General features: G+C 41.8%; 1 protein-coding gene across 1 annotated transcript in view; it reads right to left on the bottom strand.

Annotated features, from left to right (window-relative positions):
* Window positions 1–14,300, bottom strand: part of eys (eyes shut homolog) — a 334,776-nt gene that overhangs the window by 122,178 nt on the left and 198,298 nt on the right. The window contains exons 32-33 of the mRNA XM_072669909.1: window positions 11,932–12,122; window positions 11,602–11,693 (exon numbers count right to left, since the gene is read on the bottom strand). Of these exons, the coding sequence (XP_072526010.1) occupies window positions 11,602–11,693; window positions 11,932–12,122 (283 nt within the window). The remainder of the gene's footprint in view (window positions 1–11,601; window positions 11,694–11,931; window positions 12,123–14,300) is intronic.

Genomic DNA, 14,300 nt, shown 5'->3' with positions numbered 1-14,300 from the left:
GGGCAGCCATGGGGAATAAATCCATCAATAGATCAGAGTTTTAAATAATTCGCTTCGTCTACAATTACAGCGTTAGAAGGTCTCTGAAATCTTTCAAATTCTTTAAATCTTTAGATTTGAGCATCCTTTTAAAACTTGCCAGTCTTTTCTGCTAAATATTTTTCCGGGACATTTCCCAGGACTTTCATATATGACAATATACATATAAAGGTAAAGGTGTTTACCTGTATTTGTCACTGTACAGCGAAATGTGTCCTCCGCATTTAACCCATCTGTGTTAGTGAACACACACACACACAGACGTGTTAGGGGCAGTGAGTACACACACACACCCAGAGCGCCCGGGGAGCAGAGAGGGTAAAGGGCCTTGCTCAGGGGCCCAACAGTGGCAGCTTGCCGAGCCCAGGAATCGACCCCACTACCTTGTTATCAATATAGCAGTGGTGGCTCAGCGGTTAGAGCGCCGGGATATCGATAACAGGGTTGTGGGTTCGATTCCCGGGCTCGGCAAGCTGCCACTGTTGGGCCCTTGAGCAAGGCCCTTTACCTTCTCTGCTCCCCGGGCGCTGGAGTTGGCTGCCCACCGCTCTGGGTGTGTGTGTGTACTCACTGCCCCGAACACATGTGTGTGTGTGAGTGTGTGTTCACTACCAGATGGGTTAAATGCGGAGGACACATTTCGCTGTACAGTGTACACTGTTCAGTGACAAATACGTGCACCTTTATCCTTTTATCCTTTATATCCCGGCGCTCTAACCGCTGAGCCACCACTGCGGTTATAAGTTATAATACATATAATAAGCGTATTACAAGCCTTTCAATATCAATTATAAGGTTTTACTCACATGGTTACTCACATGGATGTACTATTCAAGACCTAGTCCTGTATTCTGATATGCAAATTCTCCATTTCCACATTTTTCCATGCAAATCCATCAATAAATCAGTTTCTCAAAGGTTTCAGAGCTTATTTTTGTCCAGGATCTCACTATGTTTTAATTTCCTTTCTTTTTACTGAACCCTTAGAAGTCACAGTTATGGCTGGTGATAACGGCGTAATTTGAGTAATAATAATTTTATGAGACTTTATGTGGAAAGTCGTGGTTCTGAGCTTTTAAATGAAGTTGTGAAATCAAAATAGCCTTCTTATTTGATGTTATCTTTGTTTGCCACTAAAGCAAAGGAAAAAGGCTGAAAGTACAAACAATATTTAGCAACCACCTAGCGACCACATAGCACCCACCCAGCAACACCGAAGCAACCACCTGGAATACTACAGCACTACTTTAGCATCTAACAACCCTGGAATAATATAGCAACTTTATTAGCATCTCCATAGCAATCACCTAGAAATCACTTGGCAACCACAGAGCAAGACCATAGCACCCATCCAGCAAACATTAAGCAACACCGTAGCAATCACCTGGAATACTACAGCACTACTTTAGTCAGACCATGACATCCATCTGACAAGCTTATAGAACCACTTTAGCAACAACCACTTTAGCAACACTGTAGCAATCACCTAGCAACACCACCACAGCATCCCTCTAGCAACCATCTGGCAAAACCACAGCACTCATCTAGCAACCATTGAGCAACACCAAAGCAACCACCTAGAATACTACAGCACTTACTTTAGCCACACCATAACACACATCTAGCAACCCTTTAGAACCACTATAGCAACCACTTTGAATACTATATCAACCACTTCAGCAACATTATAGCACCCACCTAGCTACACCATAGCAACCACCTGGAATACTACAGCACCCACTTTAGCTACACCATAACACCCATCTAGCAACCCTTTAGAACCACTATAGCAACCGCTTAGAATACTATATCAACCACTTCAGCAACATTATAGCACCCACCTAGCTACACCATAGCAACCACTTTGAATACTATATCAACCACTTCGGCAACATTATAGCACCCACCTAGCTACACCATAGCAACCACCTGGAATACTACAGCACCCACTTTAGTCACACCATAACACCCATCTAGCAACCCTTTAGAACCACTATAGCAACCACTTAGAATACTATATCAACCACTTCAGCAACACTACAGCACCCACCTCATAACCAATGAGCAACACAACAGCAACCACCTAGCAACACCATAGCAACCAGCTAGGAAAAACAGTTTGACAGTGTAGTTTGATGACGATGGACCCACATACAGACCTTAGCATGTAAAGAGTTAATCTTTTTTTTAGATGTTTTTTCAATATTTATCCTAAATTTACACAGAAATCAAAGTCATGCATCACTGTCATGCAGCCCTAACACACGCATCACACAGCAGGACATCACTCTGCCTCATACAGAAGCAGGTGAATGGCTTTACTGCATATGTAGGAATATCAATACGACTCATCCTTTCCTTCCAGACACTGCCGCTCAGTCTAACCTCACATATCATTTACTGAACTGCACCTTCCTCCGTGTTATTGCCATGAGATGATGCAAGGGTAAACACCCATCTGAAAGTATGGAGACGGCACCACTGACACACTATTACAGCAGGACACGAAAAGAACAAACATGGAAGCAGTTGACCGGCTTCACTTTACGTGTAGGAATATGAAAAGCGTCCTCTGACCTGTCTTTTGCTTCTGTAGATGCTCACATATCATATATTGAACATGGCTGTGTATCTCCGCTAATAAATACAGGCTTATTGTGGTGCGACCACTATATTAAAAACTGTCAGATGGCGCCAAGGCAGTGACAAGCTATTAATGGCATGTCATAAAAAGCCAACAGCAAAACAAACGACGGCAGAGCTTTGAGGCCATCTCTCACTTGCAACTCGCTCGTCCTTCTTTCTCTCCAATCCCCAATCCTGGGCCTTTAACCCTCATGTTACCTAAAGCATGTATATATTACCCAGAGTAGCATGCTAATAAACAGACTAGCAGAATGTACTGGCATGTAGAATCCAAATTTCTATGAGATACAGCGTTTTCTATCACTGTATTCAAGAAGGGTGATGCTGCCCTTATTCTTGGATGCACTGCGAAAATGAAGGGCATTAATACTGATTCATATCAGAGCACTAACTGAAAGGGACACAACTGTGAAGTATAGACTCTTTTACAGAGGTCCTTGCTCTGAATGTTCTTTAGGGTCATGTGAAAAAGTTAAGACACCCAATCAAATCCTTTGTCTTTAATATATTGAAATATACGGACATTTGATGAATTAATATTAAAAGATGGAGACAATCTAACAAAGCCCAAAAAAAACTGAAGAAATAATATATAACTGAAATCATTTATAACAAGTCATTAATAGAAATGCAATTTTGTACCATTAATGGTCTACCAGTCTCTGACATGGACTGGGAGAAAGTGTTTCCCACTCCTTCATGCAGAAGTTTTAAGAAGTTTTTGGACAGATGGTCTCCCATTTTCCTCAAGCACCTTCTGATACAGTAAAGAACTTTGACCTGGTCATGTTGGCAGTTACTGCACTTGTAAACTATTTAGCGAACAGTGAAACGGCTGATGTCTAAGAGATCTTTTTAAACCCCTTCCCAGACTCATCTGCCTCTACCAGACCAGAAGGTCAAAAGGTCAACCCCCTGGACCAGTATGAAGTGGGGGGAAGAGTGAAGTAAGTTTCTCAGGGTCCCAAAAAGAGACCCAGCTTTTAACTGTGATCAAAACATTTCTGGTTTGATTCCCCTGAACTGTTCAAATCTCACTTTAGCAACACCATAACACCCATCTACCAACCCTTTACAAACACTATAGCAACCGCCTGGAATACTACAGCAACCACCTAAAAACTACTTAGTAACACAATAGAAGGCACAAAGCTACAGCATGGCACCCACCTAGCAATAACAAGACTACATAGCAATTACTTTAGCAACACTACAGCACCCACCTAGCAACCACCTAGCAACACCACAGCACCCATCTAGCAACAACAAGACGACAACACCTAGAATTCCATAGCAATTACTTTAGCAACACTACAGCACCCACCTAGCAACACCACAGCACCCATCTAGCAACAACAAGATGACAACACCTAGAATTCCATAGCAATTACTTTAGCAACACTATAGCACCCACCTAGCAACCACCCATCAACACCACAGCACCCATCTAGCAACAACAAGATGACAACACCTAGAATTCCATAGCAATTACTTTTGCAACTTTATAGCACCCACCTAGCAACCACCCATCAACACCACAGCACCCATCTAGCAACAAGACGACAACACCTAGAATTCCATAGCAATTACTTTAGCAACTTTATAGCACCCACCTAGAAACCACCTAGCAACACCACAGCACCTATTTAGCAACAACAAGACGACAACACCTAGAATACTATAGCAATTACTTTAGCAACACTATAGCACCCACCTAGCAACCACCTAGCAACACCACAGCACCCATCTAGCAACAACAAGACAACAACACCTAGAATTCCATAGCAATTACTTTAGCAACTTTATAGCACCCACTTAGAAACCACCTATCAACACCACAGCACCCATTTAGCAACAACAAGACGACAACACCTAGAATACTATAGCAATTACTTTAGCAACACTACAGCACCCACCTAGCAACCACCCATCAACCCCACAGCACCCATCTAGCAACAACAAGACGACAACACCTAGAATACTATAGCAATTACTTTAGCAACACTACAGCACCCACCTAGCAACCACCCATCAACCCCACAGCACCCATCTAGCAACAAGACAACACCTAGAATACTATAGCAATTACTTTAGCAACTTTATAGCACCCACCTAGAAACCACCTAGCAACACCACAGCACCCATTTAGCAACAACAAGACGACAACACCTAGAATACTATAGCAATTACTTTAGCAACACTACAGCACCCACCTAGAAACCACCCATCAACACCACAGCACCCATCTAGCAACAACAAGACGACAACACCTAGAATACTATAGCAATTACTTTAGCAACACTATAGCACCCACCTAGCAACCACCTAGCAACACCACAGCACCCATCTAGCAACAACAAGACGACAACACCTAGAATTCCATAGCAATTACTTTAGCAACTTTATAGCACCCACCTAGAAACCACCCATCAACACCACAGCACCCATCTAGCAACAACAAGACGACAACACCTAGAATACTATAGCAATTACTTTAGCAACACTATAGCACCCACCTAGAAACCACCTAGCAACACCACAGCACCTATTTAGCAACAACAAGACGACAACACCTAGAATACTATAGCAATTATTTTAGCAACACTACAGCACCCACCTAGCAACCACCCATCAACCCCACTGCACCCATCTAGCAACAACAAGACAACACCTAGAATACTATAGCAATTACTTTAGCAACTTTATAGCACCCACCTAGAAACCACCTAGCAACACCACAGCACCCATCTAGCAAAAACAAGACGACAACACCTAAAATACTATAGCAATTACTTTAGCAACACTATAGCACCCACCTAGCACCCACCTAGCAACACCATAGCAGTGGTTAAGTGGCTATCCACTGATCTGGGTGCGTTTTCACAGCTGTGGATGGGTTAAATCCCTCTGTAATGCCGTCAAGGCTAAATCGGACAGCATTCGAATGTGTAAAAGTGTCATTAATTCCATTTTATACAATTACATTTATAATATTTTACTGTATGGGTGTTAATAGTTAAATATAAGGTATGTTTTCCCTTTCACCCTTCATTATTTGTGACAAACAGAAATAGCAGTAATAGCTAAAGGGTTAACGGACACCTTCTATATATTGGACCTGCTGTACTTGAGCCAGTTCCTGAGTCTTGGGAGATTTCCAAAGCTAATTCAGCCCCGGCCGAAACAACAGGGGAGGGAAGATAATTACCTAAGTGCGGATTCTGGGCTAACTATGTGCAGCTGGAGGCTCAGTGTGCTCGCAGATGCTCGGGCCCCATCAGGCCCACGTCCCGCAATGGCCCTCAAGGAGGGAGGGTTTGAGGAGAGACGATCCGGGTTGATTTGTTAAGCCCGTAACTGGCGGTCTCTCGCACCGCCGCTCGGGGCCAGGCACCTCTGCGCTCCCCAAAGTCCTTCCTCCAGAGTGGCTCCGGAGAGGCGGTTAATTTAGGAGCGCTCTGGCAGAGCGGCCTGGCTTTTTGCCAGAGGGCGGCCGGCCGGCTCTGAGAGTCCTACAGCCCGTTCGTCCCCAAAGAACATCACATTTAAAGAGAATTGTTTTGGACGGAGAGATATTAAAAAGGCTAAAGACGGAGAGGGCCTCAGCGCTTTAGAGGGCGAACCCTAGGTGGGACAGCTCTTCCGAGATGGACGCATAATTCAGACTCTTAGAAGTCACAGTTAATGTTAATCTCTAATGCTAAAGCAGGCTGTAATCCCTTAAGATTCATATCTATCAAATGGACAAAAAGGGATGTGCAGACAAATGTAATTTGCTATGTAATTGGTTGGTGTGGTGCAACAGATAACACCTCTACCGGCCAGTGAGATACCACACCAAGTGGGAGACTGGGGTTTGATTCCCGGCCTGAGTGACTATGCTGTGCTACACCAATAAGAGTCCTTTACGTTGTCCCACCTCTGTAATACGAGTAGCCTTGTAAGTCGCTCTGGATGGAGCGTCAGATTAATGCTGTAAATGTAAATGTTATTAATTGTGTCATTATGTACTGGCCATTTAAATACTACTGCAAAATCACCCATATCTGTTTACCTCTCCCTTTGACAGTCGATTATTCACATGGTTAAATGGCCAGCAGTAATGACTGATCCCCTGAACTGTCCAAATACTACACTAACAACTTTAGCAACCACCTAAAAACTACTTAGTAACACAATAGAAGATACAAAGCTACACCATAGCACCCACCTAGCAACATCACAACAACCATCTAGCAACAACAAGGCGACAACACCTAGAATACTATAGCAATTACTTTAGCAACACTATAGCACCCACCTAGAAACCACTTAGCAACACCATAGCAGTGGTTAAGTGGCTATCCACTGATCTGGGTGCGTTTTCACAGCTGTGGATGGGTTAAATCCCTCTGAAATGCTGTCAAGTCTAAATCAGACAGCAATTGAATTTGTAAAAGTGTCATTAATTCCATTTTTATATAATTTACATTTATAATATGTGGTTGGTGTGGTGCAACAGATAACACCCCTAACGGCCAGTGAGATACCACACCAAGTGGGAGACTGGAGTTCGATTCAGAATCAGAATCAGAATCTCTTTATTTCACCAAGTATGTTACACATACAAGGAATTTGTCTTGGTGAGAGCAACACGTATGACAAGTAACAAAAAACACAGGACACAGTCTTAAACTAAAGGAAAATGACACTAAACAATAAATAGGGTAGGGGATAAATTAAAAAAGTGAGAAGTACTAAAGGTAATAAAGAGCTGAAAAATATATTTACAGAAAAGAACATCTGTACAGGTGTGCAAATAGTCATAGTGCAAATAGGCAGAGTGCAAAATAGCTGTTCAGTCCGGTTTGGTACAGTTCAGTTGTAAGTTTAGAGGTTTACACTGGGAGGTGTCCACTGTGGTTGAGGAGCGCTACAGCTTTGGGGAAGAAGCTGTTAGCATGGCGTGTTGTGCTGGTTTTGATGGATCGCAGTCTTCTACCAGAGGGGAGTGTCTGGAAGAGGAGGTGTCCAGGATGTGAGGGGTCAGATGTAATCTTGCCAGCCCGCTTCTTCACCCTGCTGGTGTAGATCTGCTGAAGTGATGGCAGGTTACATCCTATGATCCTCTCTGCTGTCCTGATGATGCGCTGGAGTTTGGTTCTTTCTTGTGAGGTGGAGGAACCAAACCAGATAGTTATGGAGGCTGTGAGAATGGACTCGATGATCGCTGTGTAGAACTGGATCATCAGGGTCTGTGGCAGGTTGAATTTCTTGAGCTGTCTCAAGAAGAACATTCTTTGTTGAGCTTTCTTGATGATGGAGATGGTGTTTTTCTCCCATTTCAAGTCTCTGGAGATGGTGGTGCCCAGGAACTTGAGTGACTCCACCATTGATACTGCAGTGTTGTTGATGTAGAGGGGGGGAAGGGTGGGTGGATTGCGTCGGAAGTCCACCACCATCTCTACAGTCTTTTCTGTGTTTAGCAGCAGGTGGTTGTTGCTGCACCAGGACACCAGCTGCTCAATTTCCTTTCTGTAGGCAGACTCATCTCCATTGGCTATGAGGCCCACCAGAGTGGAATCATCTGCAAATTTCAGGATCTTTACATATGGATCTTTAGAGACACAGTCATTAGTGTAGAGACTGAAGAGAAGGGGTGAAAGAACACAACCCTGAGGGACTCCAGTACTGAGTGTCCTTAGGTCTGAAGTGTGCTTCCCCAGCCGCACCTGCTGTCTCCTGTCTGTCAGAAAATCCACGATCCACCGACACATGGAGTCTGGCACTGACACTGATTCCTGGCCTGGGTGACTATGCTGTGCTACACCAATAAGAGTCCTTTACGTTGTCCCACCTCTGTAATACGAGTAGCCTTGTAAGTCGCTCTGGATGGAGCGTCAGATTAATGCTGTAATGTAAATGTAATTATGTAATTATGTACTGGCCATTTAAATACTACTGCAAAATCACCCATATCTGTTTACCTCTCCCTTTGACAGTCGCTTATTCACATGGTTAAATGGTCAGCAGTATTGACTGATGTGTGCAGCTGTTGGATATTCCTTGCTGCTTGGACAAATTTGTTGGCAAAAATAAACATGGCAGATTAATGGCCTTAAATTCAAAAGTTGGCCAGAAACCAGAGAGCGACAGCCTTAAGTGACAAGCTCTGAAGCAACGGCGCTAGTTTCCTGATCTTTGAGGGCCTAATCATAAATTTCTGAAGATTTTATGATAACGTACTTCATGGTCTGTCATGTCTATTGTAAATAAGCATTTCTGCTGTTATTTTGGGGGGAACTTTTATGTCCAGACATAAAAGACCTCGCAAAAGTCCAGTGCTGAAATATCCATGATGGCGTGCTAATTTGATTACTTCTGTTTCTCTTTCCTTCCTAAACATCAATGCAAATGAATCAGCACAGCTCACAACTGAGGCTGAACTGCTTTTCTGAGAACGAGATGGGCTTTCAAATTGACATGCGCTGGAAATAATCAGCTCTGAATGGAGTTTTGAAAACATTTATTAAGACCATTTAAGCCCATTTTCAAGAGCGTCGCCATTGCCAAGAATTCAAATAATGTCTTACGCATGTGTCTCCCTAAAAGGCCTGACGAGGGGATTGTAGTGGAGAAACTGTGGTGCATTGCTTATGCCAAAGGGCATTCATAGAAATTACCAGGAGCCCTTATAAGGACCATTGAACCATTCAAAAGCACCCCCGAGATGCATTATGATCGGACCATTCAAAAGCACCCCCGAGAGGCATCAAGATTGGACCATTCAAATACACCCCCAAGATGCATTATGATCGGACCATTCAAAAACACCCCCAAGATGCATTATGATCGGACCATTTAAATACACCCACAAGATGCATCATGATTGGACCATTCAATTAAACCCCCGAGATGCATTATGATTGGACCATTTAAATACACCCCCAAGATGCATTATGATTGGACCATTCAAAAACACTCAATATGCATTATGATCGGACCATTTAAATACACCCCCAAGATGCATTATGATTGGACCATGATTGGACCATTCAAAAACACCCCCAAGATGCATTATGACTGGACCATTCAAACACACCACCAAGATGCATTATGATTGGACCATTCAAAAACACTCAATATGCATTATGATCGGACCATTTAAATACACCCCCAAGATGCATTATGATTGGACCATGATTGGACCATTCAAAAACACCCCCAAGATGCATCATGATTGGACCATTCAAATACACCCCCAAGATGCATTATGATTGGACCATTCAAAAACACCCCCAAGATGCATCATGATTGGACCATTTAAATACACCCCCAAAATGCATTATGATTGGACCATTCAAAAACACCCCCAAGATGCATCATGATTGGACCATTCGAATACATAAACACAATTGACAACAATCCAGTCAAAGTAGATCCAGATAGTGTTAATGCCAGGTGTAAACAGGCCCTCTCTGACTAACATTGTTGTATCACATCAAAACTGTGCACAACATCAAAAAGCACTGAGCAGATAAATCAGCTTCTGCTTCTTTATGTACATTATATTTGTAATTCATGTAGGCGTCGTGATCACGAGTCAATAAAAGAAAAACATCCTCCATGAAATTATCCAACCAGTCATGGATGAAATTGAATACTCCTCAGGCACAGGCCTTCTTGCTCTGCCACGATTGTGTGCCTACTCCTTAAGCACTCATTCAGTTTTACCAGCTTCACAACAGAACTAAAAGAGTAACAAGCTAAAAGTGCTCATTTAACTCATATATACACATTGCGTTTTGGCGTTAGGGTTCTGACAAAACCAAAGAATACTACGGCAGCTGCAGTGGTGACGTTCTCAGAAGGTAAATGAAAGAGTTGAGGCGAGGTGAGGTTTTGCAGTGTGGGGTTCAGCTGATTTTACAGGGGAGCATGAAAACAGACCATGATATCTCAACCTTTATAAAAGAAAGGTCTCTACTAAATTAAATCAATCAGTCCAGAATGCCTTATCATAGAAACTGATACCAACAAATAAAGGGGTTTTACTGAACATATTAATTAGCAGCTCATCTTGGATAGACTGTGGAGCTGGATTATTTATACACACAAAGATCAGATTGGAATCAGATGACGGCATTAAGAGACTCAGACTCGATCGGGGGGGAATAACTTGATCAGGACATCCCTACAAAGAGCCAATTAAGCATGGGCTGGTTACATATAAAACTACTGCCTTTACCAAAGAACCATTTGACCCTTTTTAAGAGAACATAATTGAACTAAACTATAGTGTTAGTGGGAAATCTTTATTATTATTAATTTAATCATGTGTAGCCTTAATCTGGGGCTGGGAAAATGGTTCTAAAAGTTGACTGGATTTAACAGATACTCAAATATTCAACAAATACCGAATATTAAAATTATATAACTCATAAGATAAGATCATCCTTTATTAGTCCCACAGTGGGGGAATTCTTAGTGTCAAAGCAGAAAGGGATAGCAAGACACTCAGAAGCAAAAACATGGATAAATTACCAATATATACACAATATAAATAATAGAAGTTAAAAGCAATAACAATGATCATGTACTTCATGGTCTGTCATGTCTATTGTAAATAAGCATTTCTGCTGATACTCATCTAGTGCATTTATTGTTTCCTAATTGTGGCACTTAATGTGATCAGATAGCTCAAATTTTCAGATTTGAACTGAACTGCCTGCTTTAAGTACATTTCCTTTGTGCAATTTAACTATCTTTACTTTGTCTTTTTATTATATCAGCAATATTAAATTTATCTTATCAGAACTCAACCAATTTTAACCTTATAAACCTGAATTTATATATAATCTATATTTTATTAATAAATGTCATTTTCTATATAATACAAATGTATGTGCAATGTAATCAGTTTGCACAGACTCTTACCTCACATGCACCAGATACTCATTGCCATTGTTGACTTGTATGTTGGTGTTAATCTTCCGAATCCCTTCTTCTTGGTTACAGGAGAAATCATACTGAAGAGAGGAAGAGTGTAGGGTGTAGGGAAAAGCACAGCAAATATAATAATAATAATAATAATGCATAATGCATCTGATTACAACAGAACAAGATCTCTGGATCATTTCAGCTTCTCACTGAAGCACATCAAACAGAACACAAACACATGGTGGCGGTGGTTCCTTTACCGTTACAATCTCAGCCTGTAAAAGATTACATAGTACACAGCACAGGACCTACAGACTGTTTCCTCACCTGTAACGTCCCATTTGAAAGGTAGAGTTTGATGAAAAAAAAGCCACTGTGTACACGTCCTTGGTCCACATACAGGAGGGTTCCATTCTGCAGCCAAGTCTGAAAGCGCACTGTGATATTACTCAAAGCTCCCAGGTCAATGCCACCAAACTCCATGAAAGAATCACCAGAATATCTCCCATAAATAATATCTGTAAGACAACAACAGAGAGAATGGATTAAGTATTACAGAAGTATTACTATTAAGAATTATATGCATTTTTCAGTAAAGCTGTCATGGTCACAATCACTGATTAGTTTTATGAAAATGAAAAGGAAAAGCAGTGATTAGTTGGCTGTATTCATGATGAAACTCACTCCAAACATTTCAAACAGTATATTTCAATCTAATTCAATATATTTTCATAAAATATACCATAGTGGACGTATTTATATGCATTTTACTGCAAAAGACCAGGTTTTTGCATGACAGCATCTCTCTCTCTCTCTCTCTCTCTCTCTATATATATATATATATATATATATAGAGAGAGAGAGAGAGTATGTATATGTATGTATGTATATATATACACACACACACTTGTGTAAATACTCAATGAGCATGACTGCTCACATATCGAATATCTAGATGACCCTACGTCTCAGCACAGAGTATGTTAAAGACACTGAATTGTAAGCCAGCATTGCCTGAATATCCATCACATATGACAAAACAAGCAACCCTTTCCAAAGTTCTGGTTTAAAAGGTTTGTAGGTAATTTGGACAGAAGTTGAACTGAGCTCCGTTGGGTCTGAAGGTTGGATGTGAAGAACTGTGTTTCATATTTTATCTTCCATCATTACTGAAGAGATCGTATCATATTGTAGTCTGCCACTGAGGGCATCAACATCAGAGAGCTCCCATTGTGTTAAGGCTCCATAAAACAGTGGGTACCCCATTTATATTCGGAGAGGGACAGTAACATAAAGAAGAAGACTTCAAGAGAAAATAACTCCGTCACTACTACAGACTCTGAGTCCCACTACGCCCCAAGGAAAGATATGACGGATGAATTTGGGCTGATCTGCATGAGGAAGGTTAATAATGTGTTGGAATATTGATACTCTATATTCTAAGATAATTATTAAAATATGAAGCACAATATCACTGGACTTTGAGTCAAATGAGGCTCCATCAGTGTTCGAGAAGTTCCTGCAGGAAGTAGATGGCACAGTCCACTGGACTGTGAACACAAGGTAGGTTGGGCCTTTGTTTCATGCCGTTGGGCCAAATTCTGACCAGTCTCCAACTGTCCAGTGTTGTTGAGCCTGTGCCCACTGCAGCCTCAGCTTTCCGGGCTTGGCTGAAAGACAAGTGGACCCTGACGTGGTCTTCTGCTGTTGTAGCCCATCTGCCTCAAGGTTGGAGATGTTCTTGTGCATTCTGAGATGCTTTTCTTTTTTTGTATTTCTACTCACCACAATTGTACAGTGTGGTAATCTGAGCTACTGTAGCCTTCGTCTATATATACAGTGTGCGGGAAGTTCCTGCTGGAAGTAGCCGTTAGAAGATGGCTTCAGCCTGGACTGTGAACACAAGGTAAGTTGGGCCTTTGTTTCATGCAGTTGGGCCAAATTCTGACCCTGCAGATCCTCAGCAGAAATCAATCAATTCAAGATTTCAACACTGTCCAGTGTTGGTAAGCCTGTGCCCACTACTGTAGCCTTCGTCAGCCCCAACCAGTCTGACCATTATCTGCTGACCTCTGTGATCAACAACTCTGGAGATTAAACCTGCAGAACTGCAGAACTGACACTCACTCACTGGATGTGTTTTCTTTACTACATCAATCTGAGTAAACTCTAGAGATCAGCTGTTCTAGATATGCTCAAACTAGCCCGTCTGACACCAACAACTAATGCCACGCTCAAAGCCCTGAGATCAGCCCTTATATAGATATGCTACACCAGATATGCTACACCAGAACCGGTCCTGCTTCCAGTAATGGGGCAAAACATTCATTACAGCATGAAACCAGTAAAATAAGTATGTTGTCAATCTGCATGTAGGCGTCATCTACAAAGGCAATAATAATAACAATAAACCCACACCAACAGACGTGACCGCGTTGTTACCAGAGACCACATAAGAACAAATTGACAACTGGCATGGAAGTACTTTCAGCATGAAACCAGGGCCAAATCAGAGAAACTTCCAATCTAAAGGCCTTCCATCATCATCATCATTACAGCTCATACTGTAGTTCATGCATTCGCACTAGACTATGATCAAAGGCAACAGAGCTGAAAGTGACCCATTACCTGGCATGTCTTAATACATTCCCTTATAATAAAAACAAAAAAAAGAAGACTGCTTTGGTTCAGCTTTA

This window comes from Salminus brasiliensis, chromosome 24 (genome assembly GCF_030463535.1).
Source record: "Salminus brasiliensis chromosome 24, fSalBra1.hap2, whole genome shotgun sequence".
Taxonomy (NCBI): domain Eukaryota; kingdom Metazoa; phylum Chordata; class Actinopteri; order Characiformes; family Bryconidae; genus Salminus; species Salminus brasiliensis.
This window is presented reverse-complemented; position numbering and strand designations above follow the sequence as displayed.